This window comes from Ahaetulla prasina, chromosome 2 (assembly GCF_028640845.1).
Source record: "Ahaetulla prasina isolate Xishuangbanna chromosome 2, ASM2864084v1, whole genome shotgun sequence".
In the NCBI taxonomy this organism is placed as follows: Eukaryota; Metazoa; Chordata; class Lepidosauria; order Squamata; family Colubridae; genus Ahaetulla; species Ahaetulla prasina.
The window spans coordinates 196364530-196390517 of NC_080540.1; the positions used below are offsets into that span (position 1 = coordinate 196364530).

Here is a 25988-nt window from a genome sequence, read left to right on the forward strand (position 1 = left end):
AATAGAACAGAATAGAATGGAATAGAATTCTTTATTGGCCAAGTGTGATTGGACACACAAGGAATTTGTCTTTGGTGTCGATTCTATTCTATTCTATTCTATTCTATTCTATTCTATTCTATTCTATTCTATTCTATTCTATTCTATTCTATTCTATTCTACTCTACTCTACTCTACTCTACTCTACTCTACTCTACCCTACCCTACCCTACCCTATCTTAAGGAAAATAAAATACATTCATCAAGAATAAAAAGATACAACACTTAGTGATAGTCAAGGTTACTAATAAGCTATCAAATCATACTAAGAAACAAATAAAAACAATATAAGTTGAAAGATACAAATAACATGATTATAGTAATAAGTGGGAAGAGATAGATACTAGTAAGGAAGAGAAGAATAACAGTAATACAGTCTTAGTAAATTATTTGACAGTGTTGTGGGAATTAGTTCTTATGCAGAGTGATGGCATTCAGGAAAAAACTGTCCTTGTGTCTAGTTGGTCTGGTGTGCAGTGCCCTATAGAGTTATTTTGAGGGTAGAAGTTGAAACAATTTATGTCCAGGATGTGAGGGGTCTGTAGATATTTTCACAGCCCTCTTTTTGAGTCGTACAGTATACAGATCCTCAATGGAAGGCAGGTTGGTAGCAATTGTTTTTTCTGTAGTTAAGTACAGATTCTGTAGTTAAGTAAGTTAAGTAAGATTCAAATTTAGTCCTGTTGCTATTATGACTGCATAGCCAAAATTCTTTCTGTACTGCCATAACTCCCATTACCTTATCACTGAAATTTGTCACATAGGGTAAGAATGTTTATTTTCAGATAGCATTTCCAAACTCCAAAACTAAATAAAAATAAATGTAAATAAATCTAAGCATGGTAGTCCTCGACTTAAGACAACTGAGCCCAGAATTTATGTTGTTAAGTAAGAAATCTGTTTAATAAGTTTTATCTCATTTTATGACTTTTCTTGGCATTTGTTAAGTGAATCACTGCAGTTGTTAAATTAGTAACACGGTTGTTAAGTGACTCTGACTTACCCATTAACTTTGCTTGCCAGAAGGTAGCAAAAGATGGTCACATGACCCTGGGACACTGCAACTGTCAAAAGTATGAACCAGTTATCAAGCATTCGACTGTAAATCATGTTATCATGAGGTTACAACGGTTCTAAGTGGGAAAAATGGTCATAAGTCACTTTTTTCAGTGCCATAACTTCGAACAGTCACTAAATGAACTGTTGGAAGTTGAGGGCTACCTGTAGTTTTAATGATCAAAATGAGTGGTGTGGTAAAGGTGCTCACCTCCGACTCAGAAGGTTGAGAGTTTAATACTAGGTAGTAGCAGATATTTGTCTCCACAAAGAAAAAATTGGATACAAAGAAAAAATATCTGCAGCAAACTCTGTGTGGTGTCAGGAAGGGCATCTGGCCAGTAAATGTTCAGCTTCATCCAGTTGCCTTGACTCTACCTCAAATTAAGGGATTATAGGGTCTTGAAAAGGGAGGTTTGATGGTAACTTGGGTTGCCATTTTGAGACCACCTGTGGTTTCTCTAAAACTACTAGTGGTCCCAAGACCAGATACATGGAACTAAAGCTTGGCTTCCCTGCCATAAGAGACCTATTTTCTCTTGAAAATGAAGGTAATTGTGAAAGAATTATATAAGAACTAAAGCTGTGGATAAGATACTTTACCACAAGTATCTCTCCTAAAAAAGTCTATCTGTTCATCAGGGATACTTGAAGCTTTCACTAGAAGCCAGTTCTTTGAAGCAAAGAAGAAAGATCTTTAGTGGATTGTTTGCAACTGTATTTAGTTGTCCACAGAACATTTGCTAGCAGTATTAATTCTCCCTCCTGCACTTCACATTCTACAAATCTGATCTGAAACGTTGGGAAATTCTCTGAAACATCTGGTGGCATCATGAGGAGAGAAAAACAAGGCCAAATCCCGTTGCACAATCAGAAGCTCACTTGCATAATATCCAATGTAATTCATTCAGTGTTTTAGTTCCAAAGAAATCTGTTCCTAGAGAATCGCATTAGTGCTTGTCCTAGCTTGTCTTTACATAACGTTATTATTATAGCAAGCTTTTATATCTTGTTTCAACCGAATGTGTTCTCAGCATTTTCTTTTTCTGAGCCAGAACATCTACTGGTTTAATTTTGTATTCCTCTTATGTTCATCAACTGAAGCACTTGTAGTTTAAGAAGAAAATTGAATTGACAAATATGTCTTTTTAACAATTGGTTCATAGGGAAATTCATTATAGTTCAGTTCTCATTAATGTGTTTCATCTGTCTGGACTAATGCTAACCTACTACATATTTAAGAAAAAGTGTCTAACTTCATTTTGTTGTCTTCACTGTCAATAGAATATTGCCTTCCAATAGCATGCATTCTTCTTATATGTAAAGATATATTTTATTCATTCCTATGAATGATAATTCACTATCCTTTAAAAATATGCCAAAATTTTGTGCTTGCCATACCTCATCGCATTTAACAAGGTCACAAATCAGTAGAAATAGTTTCACAATGCAAATAAAAAGGTGACAGTTTGAATGTTAGGAAAAAGCACTTCAATATCCAGCACCTGCAAAATAAGATTACCACAGAAAATATATTTCTTTGAAATATTATATATTATCTTTGCCATATTGTATTCCAACATCAACCAACAAGTAACATTTGGAAAGCAAATCAATATATTTGTGAACTTTTTGTGTCTGTAAGTGCAGGTGTAATTTTCATGCTTAAGTCAAGTATTACTGGATGTGCATTATCTTTTACCCAAATCGCTTGCATGTAGCAGCAGCAGCATTACTGCTACAAGCATTATTACTGAAGATGAACTGAAAAGGTAATGCAGTTGTTAAGACCAAGGATCAGTGGGCAAAAGTACTGGGTTTCTCAGAGAAGGACACAGCTTTTGACTGCACAAAGATCAGGCATTCTTAGCTAAACCCGTCACTTCAACTGATATTCCAAATTGGCTATAAATTAAGAGAATAATCAGCATTCATACCCTAACTATAGTGTATAAGATCTGAGATCACTGAGGAGTAAGGTAGTTTATAATTCCAGAAATTGCACTAAAGACTTACTAGTGCCATTCAAATGAGCTGGGATTATATACAGTAATATATAATTCCTATTCTAACCAGCATAAAGAAAATGCAAATGACTCGAAATTATGCAAACTGTGGTCTAATATATTTGGAAAGGCCAATATATATATATGTTGAACTCAGTACACTCTGTTTAAAATAACCACCTCTTATCCCTTTCCTCACCATTTCTACCCAGATGAAACATAGTGAAAGAGGGGAAGAAAATTTCTTACATATTTATACATTCATACATTATCCAGTTATTACAACATTCTACGTATCTGCCTACCATCTTTCCACACAGATTTGACAATTAATGCTGCTATGATTAAATTGGTGTTGGTGTCTACTTTTACAGTATATTTGTTATTTTTATGGAGAAACAAGGAAAAAAGAGTAGGAGAAAGTTTCCTTTTTATAGTGTTTACATCCATCCCATTTTTGCTCATAATAAACTTATTAGGTCTTTAATTATTTAAAGGCAAGAATTTGAGAAGATGCTTAAATAACTGTCAGTTCAGGGTACTTCAGACCTTAATGAACATGATGAAGGGTATTATCCCAGGGCTGTCAAACTCGTGGCCCATGGGACAGATGGGTCATGTGCTGGCCAACCCCATGCCCAGTTTAGCGAAGGGGAAAAAAGTCATGAGAATGCAAGTTTGACACCCCTGCTTTATCCTAACAGTCTAAGCCTCCAACAATTTGGTTTCCTGTTAACTACCATGGAGAGAAATGCCAGGTACTAGCATGGTATAATGCAACTTCTGAACAATATATACTGCTCCAAACAAAATAAGTGCAACTTCCAAAATATCTTATAGAACAATACAAGGATTCTGAGCCCTGAACATGGGATAAAAATAGGGTTTTTGACATGAGAAGCACATATGGCTCACTTCTGAAGCTCATCTGTTCAACTACTACCACATCAAACTAAACTGTAATGTGGTTTGTCTGCTTTTGACATATCCTAATGTGCAAACTCAAGCAATGTGTTTGGTAAGCCATAATTTATGCCTTAATCTCATCTGTGAACCAGGCCACTATGGCCATTTAACAAATCATGGTTGAAACAAATAACAGCTTGTCACTTTGTGTAAATTAACGACTTTTAAAGGAAAGTCTCCATTCATTATCTGTATAGGTATGTAAAACAAATCAAATTCAAATTTAAAAGATGGAGTACAAAATTAAGAGTAAAAAATGGTCCAAAAGTAATTGAAAAGTAATTTTGCTTTCTGATTTGAAGAATATATGTAAATTTTTGGGGGGAGGGCAAAAAATGGGCCTATTAGGCCATCACATGCCAAAAGCAGGGGGAGCACTGAGTGTGTGTGTGTATATGTATATACATGCACGGTGGGGTGGAGCGCATTGAATTATGGGTGTGGGCACATGCGCGTGACCCCCCCACTGCGCTCCCTCTGCTTTTGGCACACGACGGCAAAACAGTTAGCCATCACTGCCATAGACCATAGCAGTTGGGGCTAATTGAGATTGTAGACCAAAACATGGGGAGGGACTACACATTATAAGATACAGATATAGTAATATCAGGAAGTTTTATCATAATGACATAATAAATGCATGTAGAGGTATGTAATGTATATATGTATATATATATAAACACACACTTTGGATACTATTTCTAACACTTCTTTTCCCTTCTCCATCACTGGATTATGTTCTCTTGAGCTTTATTTTTATGCTGCAAATTCCTGGAGAAAGACAGATGGTTCACAGGTGAATTGGAAACAGTTCTAGGACTTGATAAGATCAAACTAATTTTAGTACAGAACCTATGTTTGAAAAAACTGTCCTCTAAATAACCCAGTCCAAATAAGAGTATCAAATAATTAATTGAAGCATCTTAAATAGGATGTACAGCACCAGTTTATTCTTGATGTTAAAAGATAAAAATAAGCTTTTTACCAGACTTCCCCTACATAGTGCACTCCTAAATATTCAGGTATTTGTAACTCTGAAATACTTACTTGTGTGGTACATACAGATTAAAAATTACATATATGAGTATTAACTGAAACTAATTCCAAAACATCTCCTGAAAGAGCATACTGTGGCTTCTTAACTGGAAGAATAGTTAAATCTGGTACCATTGATACCATTGTTACCTAGTTGGGTAATAAAATGTCTGCAAGGAAACAACCAAGCCCAGAGAGAACCAAGGACCCCACCATTAGATCTGGAATAGCCTACCACGAAATTGTGTGGATATTTTGGACTTCAGCTTTCATCAGCTTCAGAATGGTAAAATATTAAGTAACATGTAATCCAAAACATCTATAATTATTTTGCCTATTCTTGAACCCCTGCAAAAAACATTTTTGTTCCTATCAGGATGCTGCATTTCTCTGGGAAAGAATAGAGAAGTAATATAAACAAGTCACAGTTCCTCATAAAAGCTTTTTAGTAAAGATTTTAATGTGTTCCATTATTCATGGTAAGGATATCAATCTATCTAATGGTTTTCAAATGGATGGCTTAATAACTGTTCAAAAACTGATCAAAATAAACAATTTACCATTATCTTCTCAGATCACAAGTCTACCCTCTATAATCTGTGGTTTTTTGTTTGCATATCACAAGACAAGCTTAGCAACAGGGAGAAAATTTCTTTTAAAATAAATCTAATTAGAAAACCCATATATCTACTGGTAATGGCACAAGGGTTAGTGTTGTCAGGCATTACACAATTGCAGAAATGAAATCAAAATAACTTCAAATTATTTCTTAGAAAAACTTAACCTATACTGTAATCAATCATAACTCATTCACAATAATGTGGATAAATAATAATACTGATTCACAATAAAGGAAGACAAAGTGTGCAGGGACCAACATAGCCCAGGCATCCTCTTTACTGCCACTCTATAATCTTTTCCTTTTAATGTTTTTTTTAAAAAAAACATTATTGTAATGTTTTAAAATTAAATAAGATGATATACTGCAAAGAAAAAGACCATATTTAGCTAAAGGAATGTGTTTTGACTCCACAAAGATTCTGTTAGAATAGTTCACATTCTTGTAAATCTTTTTTTCATGAGTCATCTTGTTCCCTATGATGCAAACAAAGTCTCCCGCGGCAACCATTTTGTGAGTGTGCCCACCACATGCTCTCAATATTTCAAATATGCTAGTTGAAGCATGTTACCTACTCCTGAGATATGTGATTTGCAACCCATAGAAATAAATATAAAATAATGTTATACAATGCTTTTAGTATTCCCCACCATACACACAAATGAAAACTAGGGTCCTGAGAACTGAGAACCATTTTAGATAAAATTTCCTAGAAGAATCATAGTCCCTGAAGTACCATTTTTATGATGACAAGATCAACATTATAAAAAAATTGTATTAATCAATTTATTATTAACAAGGCATTTAATGTACCGTATATACTCGAATATAAGCCGATCCGAGTATAAGCCGAGGTCCCCAATTTTACCCCAAAAACTGGGGTAAACTGGGGACTCGAGTATAAGCCGAGGGTGGGAAATGAGGCACCTACGGTTGAAACCCTCCCTCCTCATGAGTCATCTTGTTCCCTATGATGCAAACAAAGTCTCCCGCGGCAACCATTTTGTGAGTGTGCCCACCACATGCTCTCAATATTTCAAATATGCTAGTTGAAGCATGTTACCTACTCCTGAGATATGTGATTTGCAACCCATAGAAATAAATGTAAAATAATGTTATACAATGCTTTTAGTATTCCCCACCACACACACAAATGAAAACTAGGGTCCTGAGAACTGAGAACCATTTTAGATAAAATTTCCTAGAAGAATCATAGTCCCTGAAGTACCATTTTTATGATGACAAGATCAACATTATAAAAAAATTGTATTAATCAATTTATTATTAACAAGGCATTTAATGTATTTCTGTTGAAGTACAATTTGTCTCTTCACAGGATGTCTCTGTTTTATAAAGTCCCTTCCCCAACAAGCTGCAAAATATTTTTCTCTATTTCACTGTTAGCCTTGGGATGAAGCAGCTCGATTCTTGCATTTTGGAGATCAGCTGAACAATTTATTACCAATAACAGAATAACTTTATGGACCTATTCATTAGGAATAACAGATAGAGATCCTTATAAAGATAGAGTTCATCATTTAAAACTCCAGCAAGCAAGCAAAGTTTCACAGTAGCTTTTCTGTTAGAAAACAGAATGTCTTTTCTGTAAAGATCTAGTTCTGAAACACCACAACTGATGTCAATAATTTCTCTTAATTTTAATGCTTTTCAGTATTTGCTGAAAAGAAAGAAAATCCATTTTGAGTTAAGCTCAACTCCTACCTGCTTCCCGGACAGGCTACATACGGTTTTTATAGCAAGAATATGGATGCGTTTTTGCTTTTCCCATCTTCCAAGCTGTTTTTTCAACTTCTCAGTCTAACCTTTGGCTTTGGTTATATTCATGAAATCATCAGGAACTGTGTTTGATTCAAAGGCATTTTTTACCTTCACCTGTCGCTATACTTTAAAAAAGGGGTCTCCCAACCTTGGCAACTTTAAGACTTGTGGACTTCAACTCCCAGAGTTCCTCTGCCAATTTTGCAGGCTGAGGAACTCTGGGAGTTGAAGTCCACAAGTCTTAAAGTTGCCAAGGTTGGAGACCCCTGCCTATGGAAAATTAGCCCAACAGAATGAAGGCTAAACTAAAACTTTCCTGTCTTCTGATCCTAAGACTTACTAATAGATATAACAGATTCCAGTGTGGCTTACTATAACATCTTAGTACAAAATATCATTTTAAAAATCTTGTACAAAACCATGTGACAACAACACCCAATTTGAATACAATTAATATTGCATGACAATTTTGTAGGCCAGTTTTGATATGATGGTAACTCAGAACCCTTTAGAGAGGCAAAATTTCATTTTGTGACTGGGGATTGCACTGCTTATGCTATTTGTTTTTTCAGAGCCAAAGGGATAGGACAGTAATATCATGGTAGCATCAGAGGATAGAATTTTCTGTTCCTCAATTCCTATTTTAGTGGTGGATAGGTTTTTTAAAAGGATATATTAAATTATTTTTCACTTGTTTTTCCACTTTTTTGAAAGCAAGTGCACAATTGAAATAAATGGGGAAATTACAATTTGTCACCATTTGCCCCCAATTTTCAGCAGCCATCAAAAAGGGAGTTAGAAATGTTAAGTAGTCTCAGAACACAAGAGATCAAAGGCAGCTTGATTTAATACCTTACTTAGCTTTACACTGGAGCGAAGATTTCAGTTTCTTACTATCCTAACAAGGTAAAATAGAGATTACCTGGTTTGTTTACTCACTATCAATAACAAAAGGAATTATATGGGAACAGTTGGATTGCAGGCAGCTTAATTTGCTTCCAGTAAGAATTCTGAATTGGAATTCCAGAACTTCAAAACACTGGATCTCAGTGTTTCTTGAACTAATTGCTATTAGTTGGATGGGATTAAATTTCTACATTTCAAAATATTCACAACAGTATGTTTTTAGGGCTCTTTTCCACATTTCTGGCAGCAGTCTTTCTTTCAGATGGAGGACATACTATCACCTGTAACACTGTTGTCCCTGAATTGCTTTTATTTTTATTAGTCATAGTCATCAACTTATGACCAGAATTTAGCCCAAAATTCCTGTTGTTAAGTGAGACATTTGGTTCAGTGAGTTTTGCCCCATTTTACGACTTTTCTTGCCACAGTTGTTAAGTGAATCACTGCAGTTGATAAGTTAGTAACCTGGTTGTTAAGTGAATCTGGTTTCCCGTTGACTGTGCTTGTCAGACGTTCACAAAAGGTGATCACGTGACCCCAGGACATAACAAAGGTCATAAATATGAACCACTTGCCAAGCTTCTGAATTTTGATCACATGATCGAGGGGATGCTACAAAGGTCATAGCTCTGAAAAACAGTCATAAGTCACATTTTTCAGCGCCGTTGTAACTTTGAACGGTCATTAAACTGTTGTAAGTCAAGAACTATCTGTATATCTCTGAAAGAAGGCTAAGAGGGGGCAACAGTTCACTGCTGCAGCCCCTGTTGGGGGAATGATGAGCATGGAAGAGGATTTTTTCCCCCTTTGCTGCCTGCCTTCCCCCCACCCACCCCAACCAAGCACAAATCTTCAGCTTTCCCTTAGCTTTTGCTGCACCTTTTGTCCCATGCTGCTGCAGCATCCAGTCTAAGCGCAGATTCTTTCAAATGTGAAGTTAGCTCTGGCTGCTATTGTTGGGAGTGTCAATGGCATATGATAGTAAACATAGAAAGAAGGGAAGGGGCAGCAAAGAGAGAAAAAGCAAGGGAGGTAATGATGGATAGAGGACAGGGAGACAGAGGGGAAAAGGAGGAATGGGGCAGGCAAAGAGGTTACTGGGGGAAGATCATTGTGATGGTTGGTAGGTGCTGGGTTGCAACACAGGGGTTACCAGTGGGAGTAATGACTGTATGGAAAGTTTTCCATGAGATCATTATTCCCTTGGAGATGCGGAAACTCAAGTTTGGTGTAGTGGTTAAGGCATCAGACTAGAAACCACCTCTGACATGAAAACAGTTGGGTGAATTTGGCCCAGTCCCTATCTTTCAGCCTTAGGAAGGAGGCAATGGAAAACCACTTTCGAAATCTTGCCAAGAAAACTGTAGGAATGTGACCAGGCTGTCAACAGGAATCAACAATGACTTAAAGAGGCACTTACTCAGACATTTCCTTGATCCTAAAAACTTGATTACAGGGGAGAGTATAGTCTCTCCAGCCAAAAGAGAAATAGCTATGGAGGCACAGAGTAGCTAGATAGGAGGGGGCAATCTGCAACAATTCTATTGGAGCCTTAAAAATACCCAATCTCTCTCATTCTTCCTATGCACCATCCAAAATACTTGCATGAAGAAAGACTTGTTCTATTTTCTCATGAAAACATTTTTGCTGGGTCACCATCTCAAATGCCAGGATACGGAGATATAAGGAAGCTTTCAGAATCAATTATTTAATCTAGAACCAGCAGTTAAAAAGAATTCCCAAAGACTCTAAGCTAAATTAGTTTAATGAGCGTCACTTGGAGCCTGTGAAAGTGAATAGTGGTTGGAAAATATTACAAGGTTGGAATATGTACGCATTCTTCCTGTACCAGGAAAGCAAGTAGCAATTTCCACACTGTTTCAAGATGAGATAAGAGAGTAATTACTTTTTCAGGATAGTTATGCTCCTTGTTTCTTTTAATAATTCATCTTATACACTAGAGCAGAGAGGTTCAGAGACTGCACTTAAGTCTCTCAAGATCTTAGAGGGCCACAAGAGATCATCTACTAATGCAAAAGGATGTTGCAAAAGAGATGGTCAAATTTTATTTGGATTTTATTTTGGTCTTTCCAGATGTGTAAAAGTGAAGTTTGGAAAACAGGAAGCTTTGGGAAATAAGTCGTTCAGATTTCCGCTCTTACAATCTTTATAGCCAACTTCACTGCTGAATTTTAAGTGAACAATTTCAGGGCATTAAGAAGAGATACAAATGAGATACTGGGATGCTATATACAGACAGCATATTGCTTTATCACACCATCAGAGATGTTGTATTCTAGGGAACTGATACATACAGTTACGCCTTGAAGAGAATGGGTAAAAGTGATCCTGGACATCATGAAAAAATATCCACATTTATAGAGCCAGATAGTTTTGGTATCCAGGCATTTTCTACAATAAAAAAATTCAAGTATTACCAAAAGTAAATTTTAAATTATCACTGTGTCCTTCAGAGTTATTTACCAAAAGCAAAATAAGAATAGCAATGATAAAATATCACTATATAAGAACATTTCTAGCAAAGTAAAAATATACCATTTGAACAAAGTAAAATCTGCTCAATTCTTTTCTTCTCCATCTTAATGAAACACATTCTCAAGTATTTGAATGGCCTAAAAGAAAGCCCTTCTAAATACATTGCTTATTAAAATCAGATGTTTGTCTTGATTTTTTGCCAGCATATTATGTTCTGTTTCCCAAAAATACTCTTGGTGTTCTGACTCACATCTCCATCACAAATCAAAAAAGTACCAATCATGACGTAAAAGCGATAAATTCAAGACAAGCCATTATCAGAAAATCAGTTTGTCATACTGTACTGAAAACTTAGCGTGATCACCATACTGTGTCATGACTCGGGTATGGGAGAAGGAAGAAGAGGTTGATTCTCTCTCCTATTCAAACAATCAAAAGCTGGGATAGACTAGCATTTTGCAATTCTTCAGAACAATGACTCACAGTCTTACTTAATTTATGTTCAGAGGTCTTCACAACCATTTCTCAGACTTAGGAAGAAGTTAAGCTAGAAAAAGGGATAATTCATGCCTCAGTGGCTCCATTTAAGGCCTACAAGATAATGTAATCTTGGGCACCATTGAGAGCTGCGAAGTGTGTGACATCACCTGGTTGGGCAGAGCAAAGAGCTTTAATTTTGTGGCTGATGCTGCCTAGTATAAAGCAATGGCACTATCGATGGTATACAGTGCTTTTATACATTCACACATACATACCCCCCCCCATTTTCCCGAAAATAAGACATCCCCTGATAATAAGCCCAATTGGGCTTTTGAGCGCATGCACTAAAATAAGCCTCCCCCCAAAAATAAGTCCTCACTGAAAATATTTAAATGCAGAGCTGGAAATCAGGTAAGATGGCAAGAGGAGCCCCATCTTGCTCCACACGCCCCAAAATAATAAGACCTCCCCGAAAATAAGGCCAAGCGCTTATGTCAGGGTCCAAAAAAATATAAGACAGGATCTTATTTTCAGGGAAACACAGGATTACATTTCCCTCCCAAAGGTGCAGATAGCAAGTATCAACCACTGGCATGCTTTCTGAATGCATAATGCATACCACCTCCAGCCTCAATCAGGAAATCGTACCAGAATTTGCCTTAGCTTTCTCTATGGGTTTCTACTCTGATCAATGATCTGTGAACTGTCCCTTACTAACTGCAAGTCTATACTCCTGCCTATAAATTCTATATATTTTATAGTAAGAATATACAGGCCTGTTTAGCATTTCATCCCCATGATAGGAAAGAAGAGGATACATCTGAAAGCCATCTTTCTCTGTAGTGGTTCCCACACTGTCAAAGACATCACCCCTTAGGTATATCTGGTGCACTTTACCTTGTGCTACAATGCACTTAAAATAATTATGTCTGGCTTTTGGGGAGCCACTGGTCTGCTTTTACTTTATGGGTAGAGAGCTCTTAGTGCAAATTGCCAATATACAGAGACTGGAGAAATACAAGAATCCTGTTAAATGAATAAACATTAAAATCACTGGCTATTTATATTGGCTTAGGAAAGCTGTGCAATGTGTTAGAAGTGTATACAGAAATAGATTTTGCACAATGAGAGCCAGTTTGGTATAGTGATGGAAACGCTGGATTAGGAGAGGTGAAAACCTCATATGGTTTTTATTGAGAGAAAAATAAGAGGAGGGAATGTTATGTATGATACCTGAGTTCCTGAATCAAAGGCTAGATAGAAATCTAATGACTATGATAGGTATATCATAAATCCATAAACAAAGCCTATATTGAGCATGTTCAACAAACTCTTTCAAGATACGATCAAATTGCCAGAAGAAAAAAAAGGCTCCACTTTACTTAACTGTTTTCATTTCCCCCTTAACAAGCAATTTAGATGAAAGTCCTGATGAAATATTATTTGCTTCCGTTACACTCTTTGAAAACCAATTAAGATTTTTTTTTAACATTTTGAGGATGTTTGCTGTATAAACATTCAAAACATTCAGAATTATTTTGCATATTATTCATCAGGCCTGTACAGCTTATGATTGCCTGAGGTGAAAGCAGCAAGCACACACCCATCCATTTCCACATAGAAAAATTAAGTGGGGACTCAATCACATGTTGGCACTGGAAAGAGGACAAGCAATATATAAATAATTTGTTTTAGGCACAAACATAAAAAGAAGTATTGGGGAATAGAAGAAATTTCCAATTGATGCCCAATGCACAAGGCTTGGCTGCCATAAACATTATAGCCCTATTAAGATGTGGGGCAGCAACATACATGCACACATACATATACAGCGGGGAAATGGGGTGGGGGAACCGGTATACTTAATAGCTGTTTCCTGAGTTAATTAAATTGGCTGAGTTCATACAATGATTCAATACAACGAATCATAAATTAAACAGCAACTTTCCCACAACCTTGCCAATTATATTTGAACTCAACATTTTGTGCAAACACAATCATAAACAATTTGCAGAAGCACCTGAAAAAAGGATATGGATTCAGCAGTAATCAAAATGTGAATAATGCATGGAAATGAATACTCACAGAGCTAAATAAAGCAACATTCAGGTTGCATTCTATATTCTACATAAAGTTTAGAACCTTTTTCTCACAGTGCTACAGTGTCTACTCAACAAGAAAGAGTAAATTAATGATTACTTACTAAGTAATAATTTACCACAGCAATATAACTACTCAATACATCAATTAGGAGAAGTTACCAAAACTATTTCAGGATTATTTTGGGGAAAGATACAGGTAGCCATTTACACATATTCTATTACATACTGTACTCCCATTTGACATTTGATAAGGTAATATGCTAAGCTATAGTGCACAAAAATTTGAACAGTCTTCATGTTTACCTTCTTCACTGTAGACAAATTTCAATATATAACTACAAGTATCTAGTAAAATATCCTTACATTATGTCAAGTAATACAAAGAACTTTTATTATATTTCTACAATTTACAGGGAATCCTCGACTTACAACCTTTCATTTAATGACAGTTCAGAGTTACAATGCACTACAAAAAAGTGTCTTATGATCAGTTCTCACACTTATGACCACTGCAGTGTCCTCACAGTCATGGATGATCAAACTTCGGGTGTTTGGCAACCGGCATGTATTTATGATGGTTGGAGCATCCCAAGATCCTGGGATTGTTATTTGTAACCTTCCTCGGGAGCTTCTGACAAGCAAAGTCAATGGGGAAAGCTAGGTTCATTTAACAGCCACATGATTCACTTAACAACTGTAGCAATTCGTTAAGCAACCATGGCAAAAAAAATAGCAAAATGGGGCACAACTTTAACAACAGAAATTTTGGGCTCAATTGATCATAACTGAAAGCCAGCTGTACTAGAACACTGGAAAGTGCTGAAATTTCTCATCTGGATTAAGTAAATTTGCCTGTTTTTGTTGCTGTTGCAAAGTCATATCCAACCCATCGCAACTGTACAGAGCATCAAACCTACCTCTGGATATATTTTTTTCTTTTTGTAACAATTGGACTATCAGGATGTGATCCTCTACATATCCTGTAAAGTGGGATTTTATCAAAAAAATTCATGCAGATACGTGGTAAAATGGCTCCCTATATTTTTTTTTGGTTTTGTTTACATTTATACCCCGCCCTTCTCCGAAGACTCAGGGCGGCTTACAATGTATAAGGCAATAGTCTCATTCTATTTGTATATTTTTTACAAAGTCAACTTATTGCCCCCCCAACAATCTGGGTCCTCATTTTATCTACCTTATAAAGGGTGGAAGGCTGAGTCAACCTTGGGCCGGGCTCGAACCTGCAGTAATTGCAGGCTCTGTGTTCTAATAACAGGCTTCTCTATTGCCTGAGCTATCCCGGCCCCTAGATATTATATAATATTATATCTATATATATCTATATATATTATATAGATATATAAGATATATCTATATCTTTTTACAGGCCACTACCTGCAGTTATTGGCAAACTGTAATCTTTATTTAAACACTGTGCATATTTAAAATTTGGCAGCACATAATCGGTTGAATGCACAAAAGCTAAACAGAATGGGAGTTAATTATATGGAAAATAACCAGGAAATCCCAAGACTGTAGATTAGACTTGGAAATTGAAAAACATCCCAGAAAAAGACATTGCCAAGAAAACAAGTTGGCTGTGCCCATATACCAACTAGGAAATTGAACTCAATGCAAAGGAGGCATTATCTTGACAATCAGCTAAAGTTTCTTACCTGGAAAGGTATGTGGGTGGGGTGACCCTCTTTTAAGGCACTTGGAACAGAGGACATGCACACTATAGTATAAGCCTGGCCATTCTTGAAGCAGTACATTTAGTTCTTCCACCAATGGGGTTATGGCTTGCCAAGCTGTCCATATATTTGGTAGAGATGCATGGCTAGCAATAGACAGAATATCTGGTTGTTGGGTGCCTTTGGCAGGCCTGTAACTTATAACTACCGGCACTTTCCCTCTGTACGCATAGATCTGATACTTTCCATCTGACCGCTGAACCACATGGCTGTTAATCTGCACACTGTAGCGAGCAAACAATCCAGGGGGGAAAATAAAGGGAAAGTTGTACTCAATCTGCAGCTGTTCTGCCCCAAAAGACTGCCCACCCAGGGTAGTACCATTGATCCATGCCTCTGCATGAGGCATCTCGTTCTTCACATAGCAGGGGAACTTGTACCATGCTGTAGCTCCATTCAAGGGTTTTGATTTGGGCTTGTTAACCCCGTAACAGAGTCCCATTTTTTCTAACAATTCCAGCAGAAGCTGCAAGTCCTCTCTGCTTTGGATGTGGGGCTTGAGAAGCAGATGAATAACATGGGCAGGGAGAAGGCCATGAAGCAGAAATCCTTCCACATAGTGGTGGAGCTGTGTGGCCTTCATCTCATCCATATGGGTGCCACTGAGCAGTTTCTGGAGCAATACTGAGGCATCATGCTGGCAGAAGACATTGAGAATGTCGATGAGCCTGGGCAGATTGTGGAAAACATATTCTCGCAGGGTCTGGTGCTCCTCAAAATATAGCAGTTTGCCACTCTCATGCAAGTAGGAAAGTGCACTTTGGAGACGATCCTCAGTCAGCCCTGCCTGCAGGCCAAGTCGAGCGGAGTCCCACCAGCTTAGCCATAGCTGTTGAGCTTGGGGTTGGAAGTGCAGCTCCTCCAGCACCTGCCAGGATCTTGGCAGAACCCGGTGCAAATTTGGAAAGATGTCTCTGTGCTCTGCCACGGAAAGGAGCTTCTCTCGCAATCGGCGGACCTGAACACAATCCCAGCAGCTTATAGGTAAAACTGGAGAGAGGATTTGTGGACGGTGGTTAAGCAGATATTGGAACTGAGCTTTCTTGCGCCGTAGATTCTTGTCCGATACCCCATAGAAAGCAACATGGGGGCTAGAGCAGCGCAAATCAAAATCCTGCCCCAGAGCTTCATCCACCTGCCGGGCCAAAATCTGGAGGCCTTCATAGTCACATTTCTCCTGCCAGGCAATCTGGCGGTGGATGTCTAAACATTTCTCCTCTACCTCCCGTTCAGGACACAGGTCTGCATGTGTGCCCACCATACATACCACAGCATGAGGCACCTTTGCCCCCAGCCAGTGAAGAAAGTGTCCCACAGAAGGATAAAAACACTGTGGCATGTAAGTGCTCAGATTTACTACCAACACATAGAGGGCTCCAGGAGAGAGGAAGAAGGGCTGGATCACATCGTAACTTGGGTCTCCTGCCAGCTCATATACAATAAAGGTTAGACTTCTCTCCACATCTGCTGTCCAGTCTGCCACTTCAATACCTTTGCTGCTGCCTGGCAACCCTATTACATGTGAGCCTGGAGGCCTCAGGGAATAATTCCCCAAGCAGGTTTCCCTATGTATTTTAATTGATGGGGACAATGGGATATCATCCTGCTGCTCAGCAGCAGAGCCTCCTGCCTGGGTCTGACCAATAACTTTGGGGGATTGACTGAACACATCCCTCTTCTCAGTGGAGTTATATCCTAAATAGGAACATTTCAGAGGTGAGACAGACAAAGGGGAAGCCTCGGGCTGTTCCACAATGGGACAATGGTTTGGCTGTGCTTTTGGAGACAGAGGTTGGGGCAGGTCTCTCAGGGGTTGTATGAAGCACCCCCTGCTTTGGGTTCTTTCAAAATTCTTGTTAGCTGAACCGAAAGATGACTCTGCCTGCTCCTCCTCCTCTTCCTCCATGAGGCACTTTCTAAGCAGAGTTTTGCCTGCATTTTTCAGGCCCATGAGGACTAGTTTGAGACGGGGCTTAAGGGCAGGCTGAGAGTGAGCTAATTCCTTCTGGTAGGCAGCTATGTAAGGGATGCCCTTCATACAGACCTCATAGGGGGGCTGGATCAAGGGGTTGTCTTTGATTTTCCAGAGACTCACACGACTGAGTTGGCCAAACCCCTCTGGAAGGATGGCGATCTGATTTCCCTGAAGTACCAGTTCCTCCAGCTGATGAAGCTTGACTATGGAATCGGGCAGGTAGCGGATGCGATTGTTGTCCAGCCAAAGCGTGCGGAGTTGGCAAAGCTGGCAAAGTCCAGCGGGCAACAGGGTAAGCTGGTTGCGACTGAGGTAGAGCTCCTCCAAGCCAGGAAGGGCCAGCACAGCTGCCGGGAAATCAGCCAGCAAGTTGGACGAGAGGTTCAGCATTTTGAGACGCTGCAGGCTGCCAAAACCAGCAGGCAGGACACTCAGGCGGTTCCCATCCAGCATGAGACTCTCCAGGGTACCCAGTTGGCACAAACCCTCGGGCAAGGCCGCCAAACCAGTGCCACTGAGCCACAGGATTTTCAGGTGCCGAAGAGATGTGATGCCCTCCGGAAGAGATTGCAAGAGTCGGTTGCCAGAGCAATCCAGCTCTTCCAGAGCGTCCAGCTCCAGCAGGGCTTGAGGGAAGGCAGAAAGCTGATTGTGGTCCACGTCCAGGGTGCGGAGCTGTCGCAGGTGGGCCAGGGCCTCGGCGGGCAGGTGGCTAAGGCGGTTGAAACTCAGATCCAGCTCCTCCAGCTGTCGCAGCTCACCCAACCCGCTGGGCAGCGTCCCTTCGGCTCCCAGCTGGTTGTGGCTGAGGTTGAGTTTACGGAGCCCGCGCAGGAGTGCCAGCGCCTGGCCGTCGTCGCGCAGGCAGCGCAAGCGGTTGTGGCTGAGGTCGAGTTCGGCCAAGCGGCCCAGGTGCCGAAGGGCGGCGGCCGAGGGCAGATGAGCTAGTCGGTTCCTCCGCAACGAGAGGACGCTCAGGCTGCTGCCCACGGCAGCGCACAAGCCCTCCGGCAACTCATCCAGGCCGCGCCCGCTCAGGTTCAAAGCCTCCAGCGGCGAGGGCGGCGGCGGCGGTTGTTGTTGCTGCTGCTGCTGCGAGGATTTCAGCTTCGGCGGTGCCTCCGGGCCGCTCTCCCCGCGGGAGCCCAGCTCTAGCTCCAATTGCTGGAGGTTGCTCTGCAGCTTCCTGGCGCGCAGGGCGGCGTCTCGCCAGAGCCGGGCCGCCTCCTCTGGACGCTCCATCTCGGCCATGGCGCTACCGCCGTAGCGCTTCTAGGGCGCAGCGAGACGGGAGTAAAAACGGGCCCGGCCACCCTCGGCCCCGGCCGTCTTCGTCCGTCTCCTCCTCCTCCAAGCCGGGCCGCGCCGCTCAAACCTGGCGGGGGGCTCCGCCGCCACGCTCGCCATGGAGAAGGCGGCGGCTTCGGCTACAAAAGGCGCGCGGCCCCCGAGAAGTCCCGTCTCCTGCGCCTTCGCCGCCGCCGCATCCGGCGGAGCATCCTTTCTCCCGGGCGGCCGCTCCCAGCGCGAGGCGACGCCGGTGGATGCCCTAACTGGGACTGAGGACTGGAGGTGGCGGCGGCGGCGGCGGCAGCAGCTGCCGCGGAGCAGCGAGAGCAGCCGTAGCGCCGCCTGCCGGCACGTGACTGCCTGCCTGCCTGCCTGCCGGCCTCCGCGCCCGGAGCCGCCCTTGAATTCAGGAAGAAAGGGCGCGTCAGGGCAGAAAGCGGCTGCTTTTCAACATGTCCCTTTATTGTCGCGGGTGAGGAGCCCCGCCGCATCTGCCAATCATCCTGCGGGGGCGTAAGGAGAGCTGGCGGAAGGGTTTCTTGAGGGTGAAAGGGCGAATTCACTCTGATGTAGGTGATTTACCTTTCGTGTGGAGCCGTTCCTTCCTTTCAGAACTAGGCTAACCTACCCTGCTTGAGAGTAGAGGCTCTGCTACAGGCTTAAGATGGTCAAAGAGGAAAGAAAGGCCTCTAAAATCCAGGTGGGCGGGGTTGTCATGGAGGAAAAACACTGCTCCTGTCCGCAGCCTTACCTCTCTTTCCTTTTTTGGCTTCGTGGATTGCATCGGTTCCTTGACCTGAAACCTTATTTAGGATTGCACACAGCCTGCAGAAAGTCACCCACCTCTTTCTTAGAAGCTCAGAATGATATTACAACATCATTCCCTCCCGATGGGTTCGTGACTCACCTTATTGCCAGCAAATACGGTCGTGCTACAATAGTTCTGCGTGGCAGCAAGATGAAGAATTTCCACACAATTTCCTCTTCTCCCACCTTGTCTTCTCCCTGCCCCTGCCGGTCAGGTTGCCTGGGATTTCCAAAAAGGCCATGAAGTCATTTTGTGAGCTTCACAATTAGATATTTAATTTCACATCTTTTCAAACATAATATGGCAAGGCACTTTTACCCTACTTTGCTTCACATCCCGTAGCTGTGTGGCATCAGAAGTTAGTGTTTTGCCCGTGACTGAGGGGTCATAGGTCCTAATAATGAAGGCAGAACATTTGTTTGCCTCCTAAGAAACAGAATCCCATCTGCATCTGCAACATCAAAAAACTGAGATCAATGAACCCTGCAGCTATGTGTTGCACAAAATGCTAATCCAAGGTTAATTGGCCCAAGGTTGACATTAATGCAGTTTCCTGAGTTCACACAATACATTGGCTGTGTTTGTACAACATTCTTCATTTGGGGATCAAATGAACTCATTTTTGGATTTATATATTGAACTACAAATAACCAAACTGGTTGGGAAGACTTGAATACTCCTGTCACAAAACGCTAAACAAGGTCAATATTAACTCTGCTTAGCCTAATGTATGAAGATAATGTCTACTTTTTTTATACCACCAATAAACTACATTAACCATTTGTCAGTTTCCAGTGAGCATCTGCATATTAACTTAAAGTTATGCACATGCAATTAATAGGCGTGAATAATATGCACTCAGACTATTTTCACTAAAAAGTGGTGTGATCATTCAATGAGAAAGTAGATACAAATAATTGTAAGAATTGTAAGAAAAGACAAGCTGATAGAGAAGGGCAGTGCTTCTCAAATGTTTTCCTTCATTACCCAAAACCAGGATTCAGTAAACAGTTTTGTTATGTGCTCTTTATGAAAGCCTGAATGGAAAATCTTAGTTCATACATATAGGTACTTGGAAACGGCAATAATTGCATCTCAGCTTCCCTGGCTAACACAGAATATTCACTGTGAATTGTTAACCAGAAAGATTCCAGATGGTTCTTCGTTTCTTCAAATAATATTTTGCACTGACTGCTTGGCCTAAGCTCAATCACTTACTCTGAAAAACCATTAATGAATTCATCAGCCAAAAAAAACCCAGTTTTACCCAATTTTGAATAATTTACTCAAGTTTGGAAAGCGCTGGACTAGGGGATAATCTCATCACATTTATTCAGGGAAGGATACTTAATCACAGTATTAATAACTGAGTCAGTATTTGTCTGCTCTAGAAAGAGGCCTTGTAAGCATACCAGTTTAGGCTGGGTTAACATACTACTCCTCTCATTACTGTAACATATTATGGGCACCTGCAGAAGTGGAACAAGGAAGGGCAAATATGTTACAAACCAAACAATTTGGGTTCTTGAGGGCAATGTTGGGGCACAAATATAAAAGACTGAACTTTGCATCATGGTGTCACATCACACATTTTATCACATTTGCAACCTCATGGTTTGTATAGGATAGTTTTATTAAAAGAAGAACATTCAAAATGTGTCTAAATTTTGGAATATCTCCAAGTTATTGCTCTCATTTGAGAGGGGAACCATAGCAGATCCAAAACTATAAATAGAATAGAATAGAATTTTTTATTGGCCAAGTGTGATTGGACACACAAGGAATTTGTCTTGGTGCATATGCTCTCAATGTACATAAAAGAAAAGATACGTTCATCAAGAATCGTAAGGTACAATACTTAATGATAGTCATAGGGTACAAATAAACAACCAGGAAACTATCAATATAAATCGTAAGGATACGAGCAACAAAGTTACAGTCATACAGTCATAAGTGGGAGGAGATGGGTGATGGGAACAATGAGAAGATTAATAGTAATGCAAACTTAGTAACTAGTTTGACAGTGTTGGGGGAATTATTTGTTTAACAGAGTGATGGCATTCAGGAAAAAACTGTTCTTGGGTCTAGTTGTTATGGTGTGCAGTACTCTATAGCTTCGTTTTGAGGGTAGGAGTTGAAACAGTTTATGTCCAGGATGTGAGGGATCTGTAAATATTTTCACAGTTCTCTTTTTGACTCATGCAGTATACAGGTCCTCAATGGAAGGCAGGTTGATAGCAATTGTTTTTTCTAAACAAGAAGAAGATTGTTCCGCTCAGGCTAGATTAAAAGATCTAACTGCGCATGATTAAAACCAGCCATCAGAAACTACCCTGTACTAATTCAGACCGTTGCTCCATTTTTTTGTTTGTTTACATTTATATCCCGCCCTTCTCCAAAGATTCAGGGCGGCTTACAGTGTGTAAGGCAATAGTCTCATTCTATTTGTATATTTACAAAGTCAACTTATTGCCCCCCCAACAATCTGGGTCCTCATTTTACCTACCTTATAAAGGATGGAAGGCTGAGTCAACCTTGGACCTGGTGGGACTAGAACCTGCAGTAATTGCAGGCAGCTGTGTTTTAATAACAGGCTTCTTACAGCCTGAGCCACCACGGCCCATTGATTAGGAGCATCCCCCAATTTTTTGCAATATTTAAGTCAGCATCTCCCAATTTCTCACATTACCACAAGAAATGTCAATGGTGTCTGGGGTTGTAATACATTTGAAGTACGTTACTAGGTTTGGGAAAGATAGGCCTACCTACAGGAGTTTCAGCTGAGGATCTTCATACCCCTAAGATACAGAGATGGAACCTGAGACCTTTTTTATGCATAGTGTATGTAGTACTGCTAAGTTAAAAATCCAGCAGTTGTATCATACCTACCCAAAACAAGGTATTTTTCCAGTGAATGATATATTCAGAAGAGTTGCACATGCTTGATTGACTCAAGAAACGTAGAGTCAATCAAGAGCTCTTTCTATCTACTTTTCTTCTCCACACTTCATGGAATTAATGTATTTAATATAATCAGCACCAAAAGACACAGGCCTCTACTCTTTTGTTTTCCAGGAAATAATGGTTTAGGTCATACTGACTAGGAAAAGGTTTCAAACTAAGCCAATGTGTATTAAAGTGATAAAACTGTGTCCTCAATATGAGGGTTGGATAACCAGATGAACTTTTCTACATTTAGTGTAGCATCTCTGTTCTTTATGGCAAATTGTACCATAAACCAAAATTCTTTCTTAGAAGTAGCACTCTTCTTTGCATATCATCTATTGCAGGGTTGTAAAACGCACTGGCTGGATGTGTCACATGTTGGCCACACCCATGCCCAGTTTAGCGAAGGGGGAAAAAAAGTCCCAATATGTCACATGACACCACTGTGACGCCGTGAGTTCAACACCCCTAATCTATTGCATTGGATTATATTTTAAAATTTGAATTACAATATATATTACATATAAACAGCCTTTTAATATAGTGTGATATCGATATGAGTTATTCTTACATAAGAAAAAATATTTTCCATAATAATTCTTGACCTTTACACAAGAAAAAACACAATATAGCATATATATTGTATTCTTATACAAATGTATATAACCTACACATAATTTTAATAAAGGATGAGCATATTTTACTGTAATCATATTCTACATAATCTACATCTATAGGTAACTCAATCATAGGTTACAAGTAACATCAGATCTTAAGTCAACTGAGTAACTGGATCCACTTCCATTGTCCAGGGCTCAGTTTCCATAAATAGGTACCCAATATGTAATTCAACGAGTGTGAACATTTGAAAATATTAAAACTTGTCTCATAGTCAATTAACGTATGCAGTTGTTTCTTTTTAATAGCTAATAAACTATTCTGAAACCATCAACACTGGTATAACAGGTATGCTTCTGTTGTTAGTCAGAATGGGGTTGTCTTTTCTAATAGCAGATTTGGGACACAGTAAGATCTTATTACTGGATTCTGCCCAGTGTAAATTAACCTGCATCTTATTAACTGGCTTTCTGCATGTGGAGAAAATTCTATATATTAGAAGGGGAGGGTATTGGTCCACCAGTAGGCTGCACATGGAATGGGAAAATACAACTTTATTTGTTCTCTTAGGTGGATAATTTGATCAAGCCCTGGGAACTCAACAAAATTTCAATTCTGCTCTGTATCTCCTGATGGTTGAGGTTTTATAGAATTCAGCATCATAGATGTTTGTCATTTATGTGCATTCCTATGGTAACAAAGCAAGGAAGAGGGCATATTGGATTTCTAATCTTCCATCAGGTCAGCCTTGATTGTTTCAATGACAAATTTTTGGGGGTGGTTTAGTAGAAATCCCATACCATGTGGTCCATAAAGCTCTTAATTTTCATCAGACTTCTGTTGTGAGTGATTGAATCATAGTCCTTCCTTAGCTACATTACTCAATGGATCTTGCCTAGTTGTTTATCTTTATTAATCCTTTTCTCTCTTCAGTAATCCTGTTTCCTCCAGTAATTGTTTTCATAATACCATCTTTAGCAAAAGTTGATCCAAAAGACTAATTAATTCATTCCTTAAATTTTCACAATAACTATCCTGCATTCAAGAAGGGCATTATCATTCATTTTTGAACACTGCTTCTCATATTCAAAAATTAACCTGAATGTTGGTATGTATATTGCTTTTCATCAACTAAAATGTACAACTCAGGATAGGGAACATGTGACTTTCCACATTATTATTAGTATTCCAGACCTTTCACTATCAAGTATGCTGCTGCGTCCATCCGTCCAGATGCCACAACAAACTGGAGCTAGTGCATAAAACCTGAATACCATGCAGGGTGATTCATACAACAAAAATGTGTTTTTTCTATTAAATCTGACTCAGACCTGCAAGCATTTGTTATGTATTAGTAATACATTTTTGTAAATTCAAAAGTTTGGAAAAAATATAAAAGGTTTTTTAGTTTATAAGCCCCAGATAAACCTAGTCACACTTCCTGAGGCAAGTCAGTTGTAGGGTACAAAAATAAAAGGCTCAATGTATGTAAAAGAGAGATGAAAGTTAATTTCTAATAAATCATGGATGTGGTGTAACGAAATGCCTCTTGGCAAGCACGTGGCTCAGCTGGAACAGTAAAAAAATAAGTAAGAGTGCTAGCTTATAGTTTCTTATAGATGTGGTAAGGATGATGTTAAACTGGGAGCATTTGCTAAAACAGGGATCTCCAAACTTGGTGACTTTAAGACTTGCGGACTTCAACTCCCAGAATTCCCCAGTCAGCATGGCTAGCTGGGGAATTCTGGGAGTTGAAGTCCACAAGTCTTAAATTTGCCAAGTTTGGGGACCCCTGGGCTAAAAGAATACACTTTGCTTCTTAAAGGGTTATTTTTGCTACATTCTTGTTATCAGAAGTCAGAGTAGCAGAATTTAATGTGTGAAATAAAAAACTTCCTAAGTATACTAGGTCAGTCAGGCACCCCCAAGTTGGTTAATGGCAGAAAACAGCAAGTTGCTTTTGACAGCTTAGAAAGAAACTGATGCCATGAAAATATGGTAGATTAACACGCCTCCATAAAACAGCAGGGATGATCCAGAGGCAAAGACTCACAGCCCAGCACTATGTCCGAGCTAACAGAGCTTCTCCACACAAAACAAAGCCATGAGATTGTCCATGTGAATTCCAGGGGACAACTTCCTGCAAGGAAGTCCACAAGGTCTGGAGGGATTCGGCGGGCGACCTGCAAATAGAGCACCATGAGTAGAGGACAGGAAGAGGACATCATTCTCAGAGCCTCACTAAAACCCTGCTTAAGCAATACTGGTTGTGCTTGATCCATTCCCTAAAGCCCATTTAAATTTAAAGTACAAAGCAGCAAAATACCTAATGCTATCTAGGTGAGTGTACCTTCAATCCAGGAAAGACTAATATAATTACCATTAGTGTTTGGGAATAAGAGCTCAAGTTGTTGAATGCATGAATTGGGTAAAATATGTGTGAATGTAGAAACACAGACATTCTGACTCATAGATGTGCCAGGGAATATGCATAGATGAGAGAGATGTTCAGAAAAGGAGAACATTCAAAAAGGGTTGAAATGAGGCGTCCTTAGTGCTCTTTGAACTTGGTTGCAGATGTTTCATTACCTAAACTAGGTAACATCATCAGAGCACTGTTGAACAACTGAGCCAGTTGTTTTCAGACAGGTATTAAATGTGTTAGAACTAGATACAAAGAAATCAGATCTCCAGCAACTTTTATGTGCACAGCAGCAGTTTGTCAATTAACACTGATCCCACACCCTTGAGTGATGATGAATTTGGCAAATTGGCAGAGAAACAACTGCCTTAGTGGCTGCTCCGAAGTAAACAATCATCAGTGTTAATTTGAGCTTGCAAAAGCAGCCAAAAATTGTTGCAATAAATGGTGCATGTGCTATTACAAACTGCTATATTTAATATAGTGTGGCATTTCCCTTTTCGCCCCTAACAGTTGATTCCACTCTACTAGAAAAACAAAATCTCCCGTCCCCCTCCCCAGAAGTCTATTAGAACTGTTGAACAGAGATGGTTGTGTATATATAGTTTATGACACTTCAGCACCCCAAGAAGGGAGTATACAGAATCCTTACAAATATTCCTGTTGGGTGCCACTAAGAATGGAAGAGATT

At 39.8% G+C, this 25988-nt stretch overlaps 1 protein-coding gene across 5 annotated transcripts in view; it reads right to left on the reverse strand.

Annotated features, from left to right (window-relative positions):
- The window catches only part of MFHAS1 (multifunctional ROCO family signaling regulator 1), a 43051-nt gene extending 23063 nt beyond the window's left edge, over positions 1–19988 (reverse strand). For 2 of the 5 annotated variants that reach the window (XM_058167631.1, XM_058167630.1), the window contains exon 1: positions 15161–19982. In XM_058167631.1, the coding sequence (XP_058023614.1) occupies positions 15161–18464 (3304 nt within the window). In that variant the 5' untranslated portion in view covers positions 18465–19982. Of the gene's footprint in view, positions 1–1086; positions 1104–10721; positions 10819–15160 lie in introns of those variants that run through there. The other 3 variants (XM_058167634.1, XM_058167633.1, XM_058167632.1) reach the window with 3 other exon arrangements.
- Positions 19989–25988: the final 6000 nt, after the last annotated feature.